Genomic DNA, 18,150 nt, shown 5'->3' on the forward strand with positions numbered 1-18,150 from the left:
GTGTCGTAACGTCCGATACGACGTCGGATGGGCGCGTCGATCGAATAGCAATGGCGGAATTAAGCGATTCTCCTCTTCATCTGACATCTTCGTCATTCATCGTCTCCCCATCGTGCAGGTTCGCGGTATCCGAACCATGCTCATAGGCTGCTTCTCTTCGAACTGTTTACACTGGTCATAACAGTCGAGAATGTTCCCAGAAACGTGACATGTCAAATCGCAATTGCAGGTTCACGATATTAGTATTGTCTATTGAACCATGTTCATGGGCTGTTTCTCTTTGAACTATTTACACTATTCATAACAGTCGAGAATGTTCCCGGAAACGTGACATGTCAAATCGCAATTGCAGGTTCACGATATTAGTATTGTCTATTGAACCATGTTCATAGGCTGTTTCTCTTCGAACTGCTTGCACCGTTCATAACAGTCGAGAATATTCCCAGAAACGTGACATGTGAAATCGCAATTACAGGTTCGCGCTGTTCCACTTCGAACAGTTTACACTGTTCATAACAGTCGAGAATATTCCCAGAAACGTGGCATGTCAAATCGTAATTGCAGCTTCGCGATATTCGTATTGCTTATTGAACCATGTTCATAGGCTGTTTCTCTTCGAACTGCTTGCACCGTTCATAACAGTCGAGAATATTCCCAGAAACGTGGCATGTCAAATCGTAATTGCAGCTTCGCGATATTCGTATTGCTTATTGAACCATGTTCATGGGCTGTTTCTCTTTGAACTGTCTATATAGTTCATAACAGTCGAAAATATTCCCAAAAATGAGGCATGTCAAATCGCAATTGCAGGTTCGCGCTGTTCTTTTTCGAACTGTTTACACCGTTCATAACAGTCAAGAATATTCTCAGAACATGACATGTTAAATCGCAATTGCAAGTTCGCACTGTTTCTCTTCAAACTATTTACACTGTTCTTAACAGTCGAGAATATTTTCAGAAACATGACATGTCAAATTGCAATTGCAGATTCACGATATTCGTATTGTCTATTGAATCATGTTCATGGGTCGTTCCTCTTTGAATTGTTTGCACTGTTCATAACAGTTGAGAATATTCTCACAAACGTGACATGTCAAATCGCAATTTCACGTTCAAGCTGTTCCTCTTCGAACTGTTTACACCGTTCATAGCAGTCGAAAATATTTCCAGAAACGTGACATGTCAAATCACAATTGCAGGTTCGCGATGTTAGTATTGCCTATTGAACCATGTTCATGGATTGTTCCTCTTCGAACTGTTTACAGTGTTCATAACAGTCGAAAATATTCCCAGAAATGAGGCATGTCAAATCGCAATTGCAGGTTCACGCTGTTCATCTTCGAACTGTTTACACCGTTCATAGCAGTCGAAAATATTTCCAGAAACGTGACATGTCAAATCACAATTGCAGGTTCGCGATGTTAGTATTGCCTATTGAACCATGTTCATGGATTGTTCCTCTTCGAACTGTTTACACTGTTCATAACATTCGAAAATATTCCCAGAAACGTGACATGTCAACTCGCAATTGCAGGTTCACGCTGTTCCTCTTCGAACTGTTTACACCGTTCATAGCAGTCGAAAATATTTCCAGAAACGTGACATGTCAAATCGCAATTACAGGTTCACGATATTCGTATCGTCTATTGAACCATGTTCATAGACTGTTCCTCTTCTTACTGTTTACACCGTTCATAACAATCGAGAATACTCCCAGAAACGAGGCAATTCGAACACGTCGTTTGCTCGTGTCTGTCAAAACATTTCACACATCGGAATAAGATAATACACATTGTTGTTGAATTACAACAAGATCTACTCTATATTTTCAGCGGTTTTCGGAAAGCTGCTGCTCTTCTCCCTCGCGATGTGATCAAATCCATAGAATAACCACAATCCATTCGGAAGAACTCAGGTGATCGCAACGAGAACAACTTTCCCTCCTCTATATCTCTGGCTGCGTAACCAGAAACATGACGCATAAACCGTTGCCAAACCGGGACACGATGTCATGTCCCATCCACAATCCGCGCCGGTTCGCCAGCCTGCATCCACCGTGTCGCGCGAAAGCGAGATCGAACATCGATCCTCAATTACTGACGGATCTGTTGCCGCTCTCCATCGAGCCACGCCGAGCGCTCTCTGTCCTCATGATCACCCCCTGAGCGATGCCATAGTGTTCGAACGGATCCTTCCCATAGAATACCGTCTCCTCGACCCGGTGAGGCACTCTGTGCTTCGGCGGAGTGGACGTCCTTGCTGGCGTGGCCGTGGGGCTGTTCTTAGGGGTGAGAATCTTGCTAGGCGTGGAGGACGGGCTGTTCCTCGGCGAGCCTGGCACATTCGTAACGGAACCGGGTACGGGATTATTATTGGCATCTCCACCGGCCACCGAGTTGATCCCCTGCAGCGCGTTGAAGCTCTGCATGACGAGATGAGAGGCGACAGACATCGTCAGCGGATTCGCAGACGCGAGAGGGACCGGGCCGACCGGGGATTTCTCGTTTCTGGCTGCCGCCATAGCGTTACCCGATTGATTCTCCACTCGAGCAGCCGCCGCCGTCGGCATTACCACGGATGCATTTTCTACTCGAGACATTGATTGCGTCGCGGATCGATGCTCTGCTCTCGGGGTCGAGCTCTCGCCGCGAGCCGACGATTGGCCGTTCGATGCCTGCACGGCTGACCTGTCCGCCGATCGACCGATCGCCGGGGTCGATCTGTCTGGCTGCGCCGAGTTCGCCAGCACTGTGGCCGACTGGCTCCTCCTCGCGGCCTCTGTTCCGCTTCCGTTCAGCACCGGCGTGGCCGGAAACGGGGCGGTTTGCGAGCGATGCCGCCTGGCAGGAGTCTGCGGGCTCTTCGGCAAACTTGCGCTGCCAACCGCGTCTGTCCGCGAGATGGTCTGGTCTTGGAAGTCTCGGGGAGACTTGGCGAGTTCCGGAGTTCCGGAGTTGGACCTGGGGTTAGGTCTCAAGTTGGACTTGAGGCTGTTACTGCTGGTCGGGATCGATTCGTCTTGAGACGTGTTGAGGCTGCTCAGTGGGGAATTATTCATCGTCTGTCCGTTTACCAGTGACTTTTGATCCTCGATGCTGGATTGGCTTCTCAGAGGCTGGGTCGTTGCAGGTGGTATAGCGTTTCCATTGCTGACGTTTTTGAGAACTGCCAGGTTAGGGTCGCCGTTGGGGAAACTGGCGAATCTGGCGATGGTTTCGCGTTCTTCGGCCACTTGTGGAGCAAACGGGATCTTCCTTTCGGTTGGCTGTCGCTTGACAGGCTGCCGCTTCCAGGGTGACGACGCTTCAGTCCTGTTTCTGTGCTTCCTCTCCTCGTTCTTCACCACTGGACGCGTCTCTGGGAAGTGTCTGCCTTTCATGGTGCTAGGTTCCTCGTCCTCGTCGTCGTAGATGCGTATGTCCTCGTTCAGATCCGACTCGTCCTCCTCGTACTCCTCGACTATCGCGCTCGCTTGGATCCACTCCCTGATACGATCCTTTTTCTTCGTCCTGTCTACCGTGGTTTCGATACCGTACGTGGTCAGGGTGTGAAGCAGTTGATTCTTCTCCTCGAGAGAGCTGTGGAAGCTGTACATCGAGGGGCACAGCTCGTCCCGCTCGTCCGCGCCACCTGTGCAAACGGCGAATCAATGAGGCTGGCACGAGAACAGGGGAAAAAGAGAACGGGTCTTTAATTCGGATCGATCCTTACCGTTCATGGTCTTCTCCGCGCCGAGTTTCGCCAGCCACCTGTCCTCCAGGTATTTGTTTACCTCCAACACGCTCGCTGGCCGCTTCTCAGCCTTTGGGTCCAGCAGACGTTTGAACATTCTACAGGGTGTCGAAAAGAATCGGTGAGAATGGCAGAAATTACGTTTCGGGTTAGCCAAGTATCGCTGAACTCTTAGAATTATTAGAAATTAGGGGTAAATTCGAATATGATCTTCGAATTCCCGAATCTTTCGCGAATTTTTGGGGTCCAATAGACGTTCGAATATTCTGGAGGAGAGTTAGCGAATATGACAGAAATTAGGATTCAGATTAGCGAAGTTTCGCTGAACTTTTGGAGTTATTATGAATCTATAATTTTAGGGGTAGGTTCGAAATTGATGTCTTCAAATCCCAGAATCTTTCGTGAATTTTTGGGGCCCAGTAGACGTTAGAATATTCTAGAGAAGAGTCAATGAAATTGGCAGAAATTAGGATTCAGGTTAGCGAAGTTTCGCTGAACTTTTAGAGTTATTATGAATTTATAATTAAGGGTGGGTTCGAAGCCAATCTTCGAATTCCCGAATTTCTCGCAAATTTTTAAAATTTCTTTCGTAGAACGAACATACTAATTTGGCTGTCCTTAAAATAATAAAAATCTTGAAAATGACGGAAATTGGGATTTAGGTGAATGAAGTATCGCTTAACATCTTAGAATTATTATTGCTCTAAAATTAGGGGTAGATTCGAACCTGATTTTCGAGTTCCCGAATTTTTAAAATTTCTCTCGTGGAACGAACAGATTAATTCGGTTGTCGTTAAACAATGCGTGTCCACGAGATTCATCATCTCGCTACGTTTAATGATTCTGTTCACCCTGAGACAATAAACCATTTAACTCGGGGGTGGGTTGCTTTCAGTCGGTCCCGTGCTTATTTCGAAAACAAACCGAAGCTAAAACGGAAACATTTCTCGGTATTGCTCTTTACGCGACCTCAGAATATAATCCGTTGCACCGTGAACCCTTTTGCTTGTTTTAACATGTTGGATCAATCCTGAAAACGCCAGCCTTTTTATGAACTCCCTCTGCACATTTAACCCGCGATCTCGTTATCCGTCCATTTATACCTTTAGCTTCCTATTTAGTCAGGTTACCACTAGCCACGAGCATTTATTTTATTTACTCCACGAAATCTGCCAGATGACGCGTAATTACACATCGAGATTGCAGCGTTTTTCATTCGTCCACCCTGAAGAGAAAAATCTAAACCTTTATAATAGCAATAAAAAAATTGGCAATTTCATGTTTATTTAAATCACCCTACACCAATTTTATTATTCTTTTATAAATTTTTCCTTCAAAGTTGTCATACCTATTTTACGTAAAAATATATATCTAGACTTTTATAATAGCAATAAAGAAATTGGCAATTTCATATTTATTAAAATTAACCTACACCAATTTTATTATTCTTTTATAAACTTTCCCTTCAAAGTTGTCATACCTATTTTACGTAAAAATATATATCTAGACTTTTATAATAGCAATAAAGAAATTAGCAATTTCATGTTTATAAAAATTAACCTACACCAATTTTATTATTCCATCATAAACTTTTCCTTGGAAGTGGACACACTTATTTTGCGAAAAAATATAATCAAACTTCGAATTTATCGATTTTAAAACCGATTAAAACAGAGGGTGCATGATCAAGCTTGGATATTAAAATTGTCACATGCAATTATCATGAGAAAATTTTTCCAGCGATAATTTAACAAGCACTGGCGCCTGGTACGCAAGAAGAAACTGACCTCTGCGCCCGTGAGCTGATCAGCTGAAATAATTTCGGTTTCTTGGCTATGTTGAGCGTCGCGTTGTGCCAGTTTTGATATCTGGTGTAACGCGGGTCGTCCAACGCCGCCTTCTGCCACGGCAAGCATCCGGTCAGACAGACAAATAGGACAATGCCGAATTGCCAGACGTCGTGCGACGTGAGAGCTCTGAAAACGCCAAACGTAAATAAGCGCACGCGTGCATATTTTGTCATTCATGATCACGCAAGCCACGATTTCCACTGCAACCACGTCCCGTCTTCGTCCTTTCTCTGTTGACAGTGAATGGAGAAAGACGAACACGGAACGTCATCGTTGTGACGAATTTTTCGAAAGCCAACTTGAAAACGTAAATTCGCTTAGAGATTAACGCTATAACTATCAAAAGCGTGTTAAAATTGTCGATTTTTCGAGAGGTTCTTCGTTTCGAATTACTCGGTATGCGTGACAGCTTCAGGGAAAATTCACTTTCATCGAGATTGACCCGGGAAAGTTGCTGGCGAATATTTTACACGACAGAGAAAGAAAATAGACATGGTAGACAGCGTTCCGTTCATGTTTAACAGCGAAAAGGTTAAATTCGAGATACGCCTTTCGCATTGTCGATCGATCAAACATTTAACCACGGATTACATCAACGACAGATCACGTTTCGTCGTGCAAATGTTAACCCAAATATCTCTCCGATCCTCGAGCCAATTTCGATATACACGCTTCCCTGTTGGTGTTAACACTAAACCTACCACCACAGGTCAGATGACCGGTGGATGGAAAAATGAACGCGAAAAAGGAATAGAAGAAAATATCGAAAAATTGATGATACGTGTATTAAGAGAAATATCGAGCTGTCAGTAACTCATAATGTCAATAACTGAATGCGGAATTTTTAATATAAAATTAAAAAACTGAAAAGAAAATATTGAAAAATTGATAATACGTGTATCAAGAGAAATATCCAGCTGTCAATAACTGATCATAACTGTCAATAACTGAACGCAGAATTTTTAATACAACATTAAAAAACGGTCATTTAGGCTATGATAGATTTAATGTTAATTCTTTGAGCACGAATTCGACTCGTTGTAAATTTTTAAAATTGAAAATACGTGAAAATAGGTAATAAATAATTAAAATAAATTAAAATAAATTAAAACAAGATAGAAAGTGACGAAATAAAAAAGGATAAGGTTGGAAGGAAATGGAATAGAAAAAAGATATAATATCGAGAAGTCGATAACTGATAACACTAAATGCAGAATTTTTAATAAAAATTTGAAAACAGTCATTTAAACTCTGATAGGTTCAATATTAATCCGAAATTAAAGAGGATGAGGTTGGAAAGAAATGGAATAGAAAAGGTATCGCATTGAGAAGTTGATAACTGATAACACCGAATGCAAATTTTTTAATAAAAATTTGAAAACAGTCATTTAAACTCTGATAGGTTCAATGTTAATTCTTCAAACACGAATCTGGCTGGTTGTGGTAAATAAGCTATACTAGTGAGGCGACTAAAATTGTACAATACTTAACACATCTGAAAATCTATATAAATCTTGAAAGCGTCTACTCTAATTTTATTCCGAGCGAAATTAAGATTCGGAATATGTGCTAATTGGAATGAAACGATTCTTCGAAATGCAGTTGTTCGAGTTCTACCAGTTGCGTGTGGCAATCTCGAATTATTATTTCGATTATTTCTGATAATGCTCAATCGTATAATTACTTGTACGTCTCGTCAGTGTCGATCTGCAGTACCTCGGGCGGCGAGTATGGCAGCCACTCGTTGTGTCGCCTCACCACGGTGTTTATCCGTCTGGTCTCGCCGAAGTCGCACAGCTTGATCCGCGAGAAGTCGCTCCTGAATACGAGAATATTGTCCAACTTGATGTCACGGTGCACCAATTCGCGACTGTGGATATGGTGCACTGCTGCGGCCAGTTGCCGGGCCACCCTCTTCGAGTGAAGCTCGCCTAAGCCAGTCTCTGTCACGTTCGACGTTAGGTCTCCTGGAATGATGGATTACACGAACAGGTATTAGAAAATTTTACTCGCAAATTCTACGTAGGAAGCTTTCGTTACACCATGCTTTATATATCAAGGTGGAAAATTTGACAGTTTTATTGAAATAAACAGAGGTATTCTCTACTATACTATATACCTTTGCGAAGGTTCTGTCAAGACACTCGAATTACTTAGACTGGATTGACAGATAATTTTTGGCCCCTCAAATCCGAACTGAAATTGAAGATTTTTTCGCTTCATAAATTAATAATAGAAAATTTGACAGTTTCGTTGAAATAAACAAAGGTATCCTGTACTATGCTGTATTCCCTTGCGAAGGTCCTGTCAAGACACTCGGATATAACTTAGACTGGGTTGGAAGATAATTTTTGGGCCCTCAGACCCGAATTCGAATAGCAGATCTTTTTGCTTCATAAATTAAAATAGAAAATTTGGCAATTTCGTTGAAATAAACAATGGTATCCTGTACTATGCTGTATTCCCTTGCGAAGGTTCTGTCAAGACACTCGGATATAACTTAGACTGGGTTGGAAGATAATTTTTGGGCCCTCAGACCCGAATTCGAATAGCAGATCTTTTTGCTTCATAAATTAAAATAGAAAATTTGGCAATTTCGTTGAAATAAACAAAGGTATCCTTTGCTGTGCTGTGCTCCCTTGTGAGGGTCCTGTCAAAACACTTAGATTACTTAAACTGGATTGACAGACAATTTTTGGGCCCTCAAATCCGAATTTAAGCTACAGATTTTTTCGCTTCATAAATTAATAATAGAAAATTTGACAGTTTCGTTGAAATAAACAAAGGTATTCTGTACTACGATGTATTCCCTTGCGAAAAAAACTGTCAAGACACTCGGATATAACTTAGACTGGGTTGGAAGATAATTTTTGGGCCCTCAGACCCGAATTCGAATAGCAGATCTTTTTGCTTCATAAATTAAAATAGAAAATTTGGCAGTTTCGTTGAAATAAACAACGGTATCCTCTGCCATGCTGTACTTGTTGCGGAGGTTCTGTCAAGACACTCGGATTACTTAGACTGGATTGACAGATAATTTTTGGCCCCTCAAATCCGAACTCAAACTGAAGATCTTTTCGCTTCATAAATTAAAATAGAAAATTTTGCAGTTTCGTTGAAATAAACAAAGGTATCCTTTGCTGTGCTGTGCTCCCTTGTGAGGGTCCTGTCAAGACACTTAGATTACTTAAATTGGATTGACAGACAATTTTTGGGCCCTCAAATCCGAATTTAAGCTACAGATTTTTGTGAAAAATTAGGTAGTTTGATTAAACTAATTGATTAAATAATATAAATTTGGTATCCTCTATTATGCTGTCAAAAGCATTTGATTTGGCATTCGTAAGTTCCATCGACTAAATTGCAAAATAATTTTCGCATCTTCGAAACGTGAATTCGAACTGCAGATTTTTACATAAATATTCGAATTCCAAAGGGGGGACTATTCGATTTCCTTTCAGAATATATTCCAGTATTCGAATGTACACGTTTAAAAATTTTCCAGGATTCATAAGACGATGCATCATGTCCGCGGCGCCTAGAAGCTCCACCGATACCAAGCAGGCTTCATCAACGATTCATCAGCAAGAAGCTATAGAGATTTCAGACGATGGCATCAATTTATCCGGACTCCTCTCGTAGCTATCGGGATTCCTCCGCATCAAATATTCCATTATCCCTCGCATTTGAGCATCCGAGTCCCCGGGAACATCACTTTTATGGCGTTAATCATACATGCGCGACGCATTGGCTATTCCACATTCGCGCATCGTCGTAAAATGGAGGCCACCGTCCTGCATACGATCGAGCAGACGGCGAGTTAGGCTAGGTAGTGTCAACGCACAGGGACTCACCTAAGGGAGCGTACTCCTGGCTGAAGACGTAGAACCCTGCTGTCTCGAAGGCCACGTCGTAGGTGGTGATGATGTTCCTGTGCGCAGCCAGGTGCAGGCCGTAATGGAACTCACGGAAGAAGTCCGTGATGCCGGTGTACGCCTTTGGCAGAGCCTTCAGCACCATCTCGGTCTGGGTGCTCCGGTGCTCGGTCAGCAGGATCTTCCCGAACCATCCCTCGCCGACGATCTGCAGGATATCGAACTCGTCGATCAAATTCACCTGTTCGACAGAGGAAAGCAATACCGTTCAGCTGGTACGGCATAGGCAAATGGCGGACGTCGAGGCTCGCAACAGCTGCTCTTTTGTCCCGACTCTCGGACGCTGGATCTGAACGAGAGACGTAAGAGAAGTCTGTTTTTCACACCATTTTCATACCAGTTCGATGGATTAGGTTCTTTCGAAACGAGACCAGAGCATTAGCTTCTCTCTGACTCTTTTGACACTGACCAGACGCGAAGTGGCGACCTCGAGTATGCACACAGGATGTTTTCTCGAAGCCCCACGAGACCTAAGCCCTGTTATTTTTCTGGTAGAATGAGGTGTAATTTTGATAATTAATAGATGTAATTTTATTTTGACAATTGGAGGGCGATACTTGAGATTTAATGGTGCTTCTTTGAAATAGAATTTTGGATAGTTTTGTGGATTTTGGTTTCAATTAATGATAGATGATGTACGTATTTTAGTGATGATCAGTAGAGATGGATTTCATGGATTTCGCACTTTTCTCGTAATTAAAAATTATTGAAATTTTAATAGGTAAAGTCGACATATGTAAAGTCACGTACAGTATGCTGTCAAAATATTCGATTCATGTGTGTGTCACGAATATTCACCCAAAACTGCAGTTTCTATAAAAATCCTCGATTATAGTATTATACGTTGTGTACTCTAATACAGGGTGGTCACTGGAAGGCTGAATAATATAAATCTAGAATAACTTCTACAAACACGTATTTTTATTTAGGAATATAATTAATAAATTTTAATCCAAAAAAAAAGAAAATGAAAAAGTAAAGATTGGAAATGAACGTGTTACGACTTTTCCAAATCCTTCAGTTTTTCATTGACTACCCTACATTACCCAACAATTAATGAAACAAGATGAACCTTTAAAATTACGAATTTAGGTCTAAAAACTGTCAAGCCTTTTATGTTCGAAAACTCTTAGGCATGTAATAAAACATGTAAAAAGACGTGTTTTATATGTATCTTCTTAGTAATTAGTCCATATATAGTGACAGTCACGGGGTAAACTGTCAATGAGTTAAACTTAATTTTAAAGTCGTGACGTACGTCAAATTGACTCTTTATCAATAATAACGACGCGAAATCGAATTGACTTTAAGTCACCACTATTTATATGAAATCAATTTGCTGTCAGGTTACTACTAGTGCACTAAAAATAGTATTCACCACTTAGAATTTAAATTGAAAAATTCACTATTTGACCAAGCTCGTGTCAAGCCTCATAGCTTGCCAAACTTTCTCCAAAATCTGCCATTTTAAGATCTGCCGATCTCACCAACTTCCGGGATCCACCTTCACCCACATTTCAGAACCGTGCTCAATCTCCCACCTGAAAGCCGCGGTGTCATTCCCCATCATCTGCCAATTCCCACTCGACCAGCCGCGAAACCGTGTCAACGCGCGATTCCATCGCACACCGAGAAGGCATGATTATACTTTACTCGAGACGCGTTCCGAAAACCTGAAAAAGAAGCTGTCTCATTCGCAGTGACACATTTCGGAGCCTAACGCCAGCCACTGTTGTCATAGACTGCTCGATGACAGCAGCCTGATCCCATTCACGAGTCCTCGGCCCGACGAAGTACGTACGTCGACCGACTGTGGGAGAACGCGACTTGACAGTATCTTGCGAACAATGGAAACGAGCTGGCGACGTTTTACTGCACGGTGAGCCGCAAACAGGCCGTTCGCACGACTCGTCGAGGTGTTAAAGGTTACAATCGCGTCGCGTACTGTCATAAAGTGGGCATCGGGCGAGAAAGTTGGTTTAGTGCCAGGAAACGAAGTGGAGATCGGCCGCGTTGCTCGGTTCCGTGGTAAATGTTGCACGTACGGCCACTATTTCTGGATCTCGACAGCCACAATGCGGCTGGAAACGCGGCCACGTGAGTTACGCGACGAGTAATTCGACGATTGTTAATACCACTTAATCCCGGGATCCTTCTGATCGGGTCAGACGATCCGCCTGGATTTATTCGAGGACCGTCGTTGTTTCACAGCCTGTCCATTCCGCTCATGATTCATCCGCAGACGGAGATCGCGGCCAAGAATGCTGGCTTTCTGTTCGACGCTCGGTTAAGGAAAAGCCGAGGTATCGCGCGCGCTGGTCCATGAGCAGAGTCCAATGCCAGCATCTTTATTCGGTTGCTTTATGGGACAATAAATGTTGCGGGAACAAAAGCCTCGTTGCTGAGTTATATTAAGGCGTCTTCAGGAGCTGAGCGCTTCGCGGCTGCCTGCTGATCCGCGGCATTCATTAGGCAGAATGGACGACCTCGAAGTTGCTAAATATATTATAAAGGAGTATGATGAAAATAAATAGACGCATATAATCGTGTTTCTGTCCCGATAGGAGTCAATTAATTTTGCCAAGATATATATTCTTGGTAATTGCGAGAGGATTCTGAAATTTCCCGGTCTTTTTCGTGTTACGAGAATCTAGCATTGATAAATGATATTGATTAAAGCGATGTTACCGGTGACTCGATGTCTGTGATAATCGAACGTCAATTTTCGACGAATATTCAATAATTAATGGAATTTATCGAACGTCACGTCGAAAATTATTTTATTGTTATACATAGTTCTATATTATTATTACTATATAGTTCATTAAATGTTGGGAAAACGGGAAAATGGAGAAATAAAAATTTCGAGTCTCTGGTTGAACATCAGAAAGTGCAGAAATTGCGGAAACGAGAGGTGTAAATGTACATTTCTCGACGAATATATTCAATAATTGGCAAGCATCTGTCAAACGTCGCGTGGGAAATTCAAATATTCCCAGACTTCATCTAGTCGTCTCCAAAGTTGGCTAAATGACGTGATATCTCTATTGTTAATCATGCGTGGATTTTCCATGAATATGCGATAACTGTCAAAACCCATCGAACGTCGAAAATTATTTTATTATTAAATATAGTTCTATCTTATTATTATTATATAGTTCATTAAATATCGGGAAAAGGGGAAAATGGAGAAATAAAAATTCCGAGTCTCTGGTTGAACATCAGAAAGTGCAGAAATTGCGGAAACAAGAGGTGTAAATGTACATTTCTCGACGAATATATTCAATAATTGGCAAACATCTGTCAAACGTCGCGTGGGAAATTCAAATATTCCCAGACTTCATCTAGTCGTCCCCAAAGTTGGCTAAATTTCGTTCAGTCGAAAACATGAATTCCAAATGACGTGATATCTCTATTGTTAATCACGCGTGGATTTTATCTGTTCAGTCGAAAACATGAATTCCAAATGACGTGATATCTCTATTGTTAATCACGCGTGGATTTTCCATGAATATGCGATAACTGTCAAAACCTATCGAGCGTCGCGTCAGGGGCTTGAAAATCTCCACCCGCCGCTCTTTATCATTTCCAGAGCTCTCTAAATGCCGCTAGGTCAGCAACTGCAGGCACACACAGATCCCACGAATCACGCGATATTCCAATTGTTAATCGAACGTGAATATTCTCCAAATACTCGTTAACCGACGAAACGCTGTCAAACGCTATGTCAAGGATTGAAAACTCGCCGGACCGCTCTTTATCGTCTCCAGAGTTCGTTAACTGCCATGATGGCGGGAAAGGAACTGATAATTAAATTCCAGCGGAATACGCGAACAATCGGAGAAAGCCACTGAAGGATCGATTAATCGTTTCATCCAGGGTACACTCGAAATCCGCGTTCGTCGCGTTTGTCCTTCCCATTCGACTGGACCAACAGCCTCGTTCAATCTGGCCGATCGAAAAATCATATTACCTGGCAGAGCATCAAAAGGGGATGGCGGGACGATCGGGACGGACACGCAACGAAGGCGGAGGGTGAAAACGGGGGAGGCTGGTCGTATCACGAGGAAGATTCGATTCGCCAATCGAGTTACCTTCTCGAGCTCGAACTCTCGTATCCTGTGAATGGAGCCGCCGATGGCCTTCTTCATTAAGCTCATTCTGACGGACGGTCGTCGATCCTGCGCCACGGGCCCGAATTGTAGCCAAAAGTCGCGTTTAACTGTCCGCTGTGGTCGACCAGGAGATCACGAGCCCCACATGCTGTCATTTCGCGGTGAACGCTCCTCCTCCGTCGATCAACCCTCGATGTCCTTCTTCGATCGATGGATCCTTCGTCTGAAACGATTGCATCGATGAGAATGGGATTCGAACATGGTCTCTTTGGTAATTAGTAATTTATCAATTTATCAGCTCCCTTGATGAGATTGTCAATATTCATTGACAATGAGAATCTTGAGAATCTTCTTATTCGATCAGTTGACGACTTCAGAACGCTTTTCAGATTTCGAACTTCGTTTTATTTTTGTTAGTACTGGAACCTATTATTACTAGACACGCACCTGTTTTAAGATTCCTCAAGACCTCCACGGTAAACCTACGTTCAGATTCGCTTTGAGACTTTACACAACGTCGCATTCCGCAACGCTTCTCGATCAAGAAGAAAAGAGAGTATCTGTTTATTTCTGTAATATGACAGGTTAATGGTGAAAACGGGATTAGAATTTTCAATGCAACTGCCGGGCAAAGTTGCTGCAATTTGTCAGATTAACTTCCATACAGCGCTCCCTCGAACCGTTACGTAAACGACGTAGAATTAGAAGCTCCATACAGCCTGGCGGCGTTTTGTAACAACAAGATCCTGTTGAGAATTAAAGCGTTCGCCAAAGTGCTGGGAGAAATGGTAGGGGAAAGTTTGCCGAAAGCCACTTAAACCGCGATCACGTGCTTCCGCGTAGCCGCAAAGCGAAAGCGTAAGTTTTAGATAATGCGCCCTTTGTGCAGCCGTGCAGGGTAACGACGCGTTTTCACGGAGTTACAAAGCTCGCAAGTGGCACGGCCTCCTCGTGAATGAGCAGAAGCTGAAGAGAGAAACGTTCCGGCGAGACGGAGAGGAGAGACGGGCGTCGGAGGGAGAGGGAGAGAGGAAAAAGGGAAGAGAAGTTTGGTGAATGACGCCTTGCGTCGTTGGAAGGTCCGTCCGCCACTTCGTCTCGAAGGAAAAAGATACGGTGGACGCGGGCGTATCGCGTTCAGTGATCGTGAAAAGAATCGAGCCAGGGTCGTTTGATGTTCAGCTACTTCCGATGGAGAACGCGTTTTCGCGATACGGAGCGCCGCATTCAGGCCATGAAACATTCATGCCGACGCGGACGATGAAAAAAAGTATCGATGCAGCGGAGAAAAATAACGCGGAACGTGGAAACGCGGCTCGAAAGTCCGCAGACGGCTGAGAGGAATTAAAACTGTCATGGCGGCGGCTCCTAGTTACTCTCCGGCGGCGCCACCGGCCACTTTTTCCTAGCAATCGAATTTTCACCTTCCTTTCTAATATTACACATCTAAACATTTAAGAACCGCTTTAAAATTTAGTACAATGGTATTAACTTATTAAATTCGACATTTTATAACCTTATAATTCCGATATTAACAATTTCTTCATTTAAATTGATAATTATTACAATTATCGAGAGAAACGTTAAGAAAAGGAATAAGCATTATAGCAAACAGTCAATAGTAGCTACTATTAGACGAATTCTTACTAATTTTTACTAAAGTATACTACTATAAGTTCAATAAACATTGTTAACTATATGGATAAAAGCATTGGAACTTTACAGAGGTTAATGTATTTATTTCTTCATAGGATAGGAAACCCATTAGACAGAATACACAGAGTTGATGTAAAATTTTAGGGAGTCAACAAAATTTAGGGACACACCATAGTTGTGGACATTTATAAATTACTATATTGCAACAAAAGCCATTTCACGTTTTAAATCAATGTTTAGCTGTGGTATCGTGGAATTTCAAGATACCTATGAATGAATTCGCCAGTAAGGCTGAACGAGGGTCATATAATCAGAGAATATGTTACAACGAATTTTTTGGAAGAGGTTAGGGAAAGGGTGTCTCGTCGCGAGCCCCGAAGAGACGGTCGTCAGAGTCGGTGTACACGTGCCGTGGACAAAAATAGCGTCACAGAATCCGGGCCATAATTCATAGTTGTATATTATTCGTCCGAATAAGTTGTTCCTGCTTGCACTCTCGCGCCGAGGATGCTATTTCTTCTCTAATGGAGGATCTAAGGCTCGTATTTTCGATCCGCGATAATTATTGCGCAAGTTGGAACACAGCGAAGCGCCGCGGATCTCGGCCGGCATACGCGTACCTCTCGCCATTCGCCAAATTTCGCTATATCGCTCAGTCCGTGTTCGCCGGAGACCTTTCTCTAGCACCTACATCGATTTTGCCCATCGTCGAACTCGCGAGAAGCCGATCGAAACTAAAAATAATGCTCATACCTAGGAACGAGCCGACCTCAAGACTATTGTTACCCTGTCAAACGGAGGAACCAGCAAATATTCCTCGCGTACATTAATCGTGGCGAAAAATATCGCTTGACGAGTAAATAAATTACGCTTTCTAAATTAGCCTAGAACGCCGGGGGAATTAATAACCGGCGATTTATCGGGAAAGAAATCGAACTGGTTGTGGCGCGTTGGAAATAGCTCGGGATACTTAACCGTAGCAGAAAGAAAGCAGAGCGAAAGAACTGGTCGAAACGATGATCTGGCCCAGCGCAGCCGGTGTCTAAGCAGTCTTTTATCGCACTTTCCCAGAGCACAGGCTTACTTATCACTTTCTCTGAGCGAGTACAAAGCTTCACCAAACGCCTCTTCTGCAACTTCCCTGCACTCACTCGCGCACACTCCGCCACTCGGTTCCGAGAATCCGCTCGGCCAGAATCCGACCCGGGGCCGCGATTAATCCGCGAGAATGTCAGCGGCACGGCTCCCTCGGCCACCTAGTTAACCCTCCGCGATCCTGGGACCACCACGAAACACCGGTCGAATTTTATTTCCTCTCCCCTTGCGAGACGAGGGTCGGGTTCGATACGCTGGTGCAGCTGGCCCGTAACCGTGTCCGCCGAGATTCGTGATTTTACAGCGACTCCGGTGTACGCTGCACTTTTCCACTGTCTGCAGTATTTATAAAACACCGACCGGAAAGCGCGACCGCCGAGCTGATTTTGGCGCCGAGCCGGCTTGGCCGCGCGCTCACGCCCCGACGCGGACGTCGTCTACGCGGCTCGCGATGCCCCGACCGATCGGTCCCTGCGGCGATGATCCACGATTCCAGGCAAATCGACCACACCGTGTGACGTCCCGACGCCTACGCGTTACACACGGAATCTCTAGGCGGACCACGTGGCCGGAGGTGGCTGAACGCGTAATCGCGGTCCCGGGAAATCGATGCGTCCGCGTCGCGACACGATCAGCTTCCTGTGAGCTTTATGGGAGCGATGACTAATTCGCGAGTTATTTTCACGTGTGGTAAACGCGGCTCTCGAAACGAGGGATAAGTGGAACGGGATATCTCACTAGCAGCGCAACGCTCGAGCGTTATAATCGCGCTGATCGCGGGTACGCGTGGCCGTTTCGGCGCGAGAAGTCGTTTCCGTGGGTGTTGTTTCGTTAGCGGTAATATTCGGGGCTGATTGCGTTGCGTTCGCGGAATTTTACTCGAGCAATTTTGCGGAAGCTATACGGCCAGACGATTTGTCATTGAGCAAGAATAATTTTCGGGTATATAAAAGAAGCCGCGGGTATCGTTCTTGTAGGTCTGCTCGGCGTGCCTGGAGAATGGTTGATGCACATTGGGACAAACGATTATTCTTCGTCGACAGGTGAGTCTTTGCTTAGGGGTTATGTAATTAGCGTAATTAATAGCTTGTGCGCGATTAAAATTCTTCCGCCAATAAATGCTGCGTACGCTGTAGACATCTGTCGGTAGTTCAGTCAACTGCGGCTTTCTTTTGCTTTCGAGTACCCTCGGATCGACTCGGTCGGTAATCGGGATTTTTCTACAGTACCGGGAGATGATTGGTTCGATGTACTACACTCGTAATACACTTGTGGAGATCGGTAAATCAGTGTAAGCATCGAAACTTTGTATTTTAGCGTTAAAAATTATTTTTCGTATAATTGGATTGAAAGTACTATAAATACAAATTTATAGCGGTTTTGTGTATATATTTCAGTTCATTTGATGTTTTTTGTATAGCGGTGTGATTTTCTTTCGCGTATTTAAATTATGAGATGTGAAATGCGGGTAGAAAGCGATGTAGGTGTTTCAAATTTTCGCGCGGTGAAGTAGCCTCGGTAGTGCGCCACGTGCGCCAGTAGGTGGCAGCAGTATGAACGTGCAGACGCGACAGAGTATTCGTAGCTCGAGTCCGGTGAATACGTTTTCTCAGCTTTCCCGTGTCACGGTGTCGCGAGCGCGTCTCTCGTTGACGCTCGCGGTGTCCGTCGGTTTTATCTAATCAGTGGAGGAAAATTAAATTCCGCGAGAGTGTGAGTACCGGTCGCAAGTGTTCGGTCGAACGTGCGTGGCGTGCACGAGATCGG

At 43.8% G+C, this 18,150-nt stretch overlaps 1 protein-coding gene across 2 annotated transcripts; it reads right to left on the minus strand.

The window, feature by feature from the left end:
* Nucleotides 1-1,589: 1,589 nt before the first annotated feature.
* Nucleotides 1,590-16,788, minus strand: LOC108550728 (mitogen-activated protein kinase kinase kinase 10). 2 transcript variants are annotated; one of them, XM_017904558.1, is made up of 7 exons: nucleotides 16,373-16,788; nucleotides 13,612-13,855; nucleotides 9,437-9,698; nucleotides 7,267-7,549; nucleotides 5,520-5,708; nucleotides 3,712-3,830; nucleotides 1,590-3,630 (listed from the first exon to the last, which is right to left on the minus strand). In XM_017904558.1, the coding sequence occupies exons 2-7, from the start codon at nucleotides 13,675-13,677 to the stop codon at nucleotides 2,090-2,092; spliced, it is 2,460 nt and encodes an 819-aa protein (XP_017760047.1). In that variant the 5' UTR covers nucleotides 13,678-13,855; nucleotides 16,373-16,788; the 3' UTR covers nucleotides 1,590-2,089. The 2 variants fall into 2 exon arrangements, with proteins under 2 accessions (XP_017760047.1, XP_017760046.1); XM_017904557.1 differs by having other exon boundaries at nucleotides 16,264-16,788.
* Nucleotides 16,789-18,150: the final 1,362 nt, after the last annotated feature.

The sequence above is a fragment of the Eufriesea mexicana genome, unplaced genomic scaffold (genome assembly GCF_001483705.2).
Source record: "Eufriesea mexicana isolate 0111107269 unplaced genomic scaffold, ASM148370v2 scaffold2964, whole genome shotgun sequence".
Lineage (NCBI taxonomy): Eukaryota > Metazoa > Arthropoda > Insecta > Hymenoptera > Apidae > Eufriesea > Eufriesea mexicana.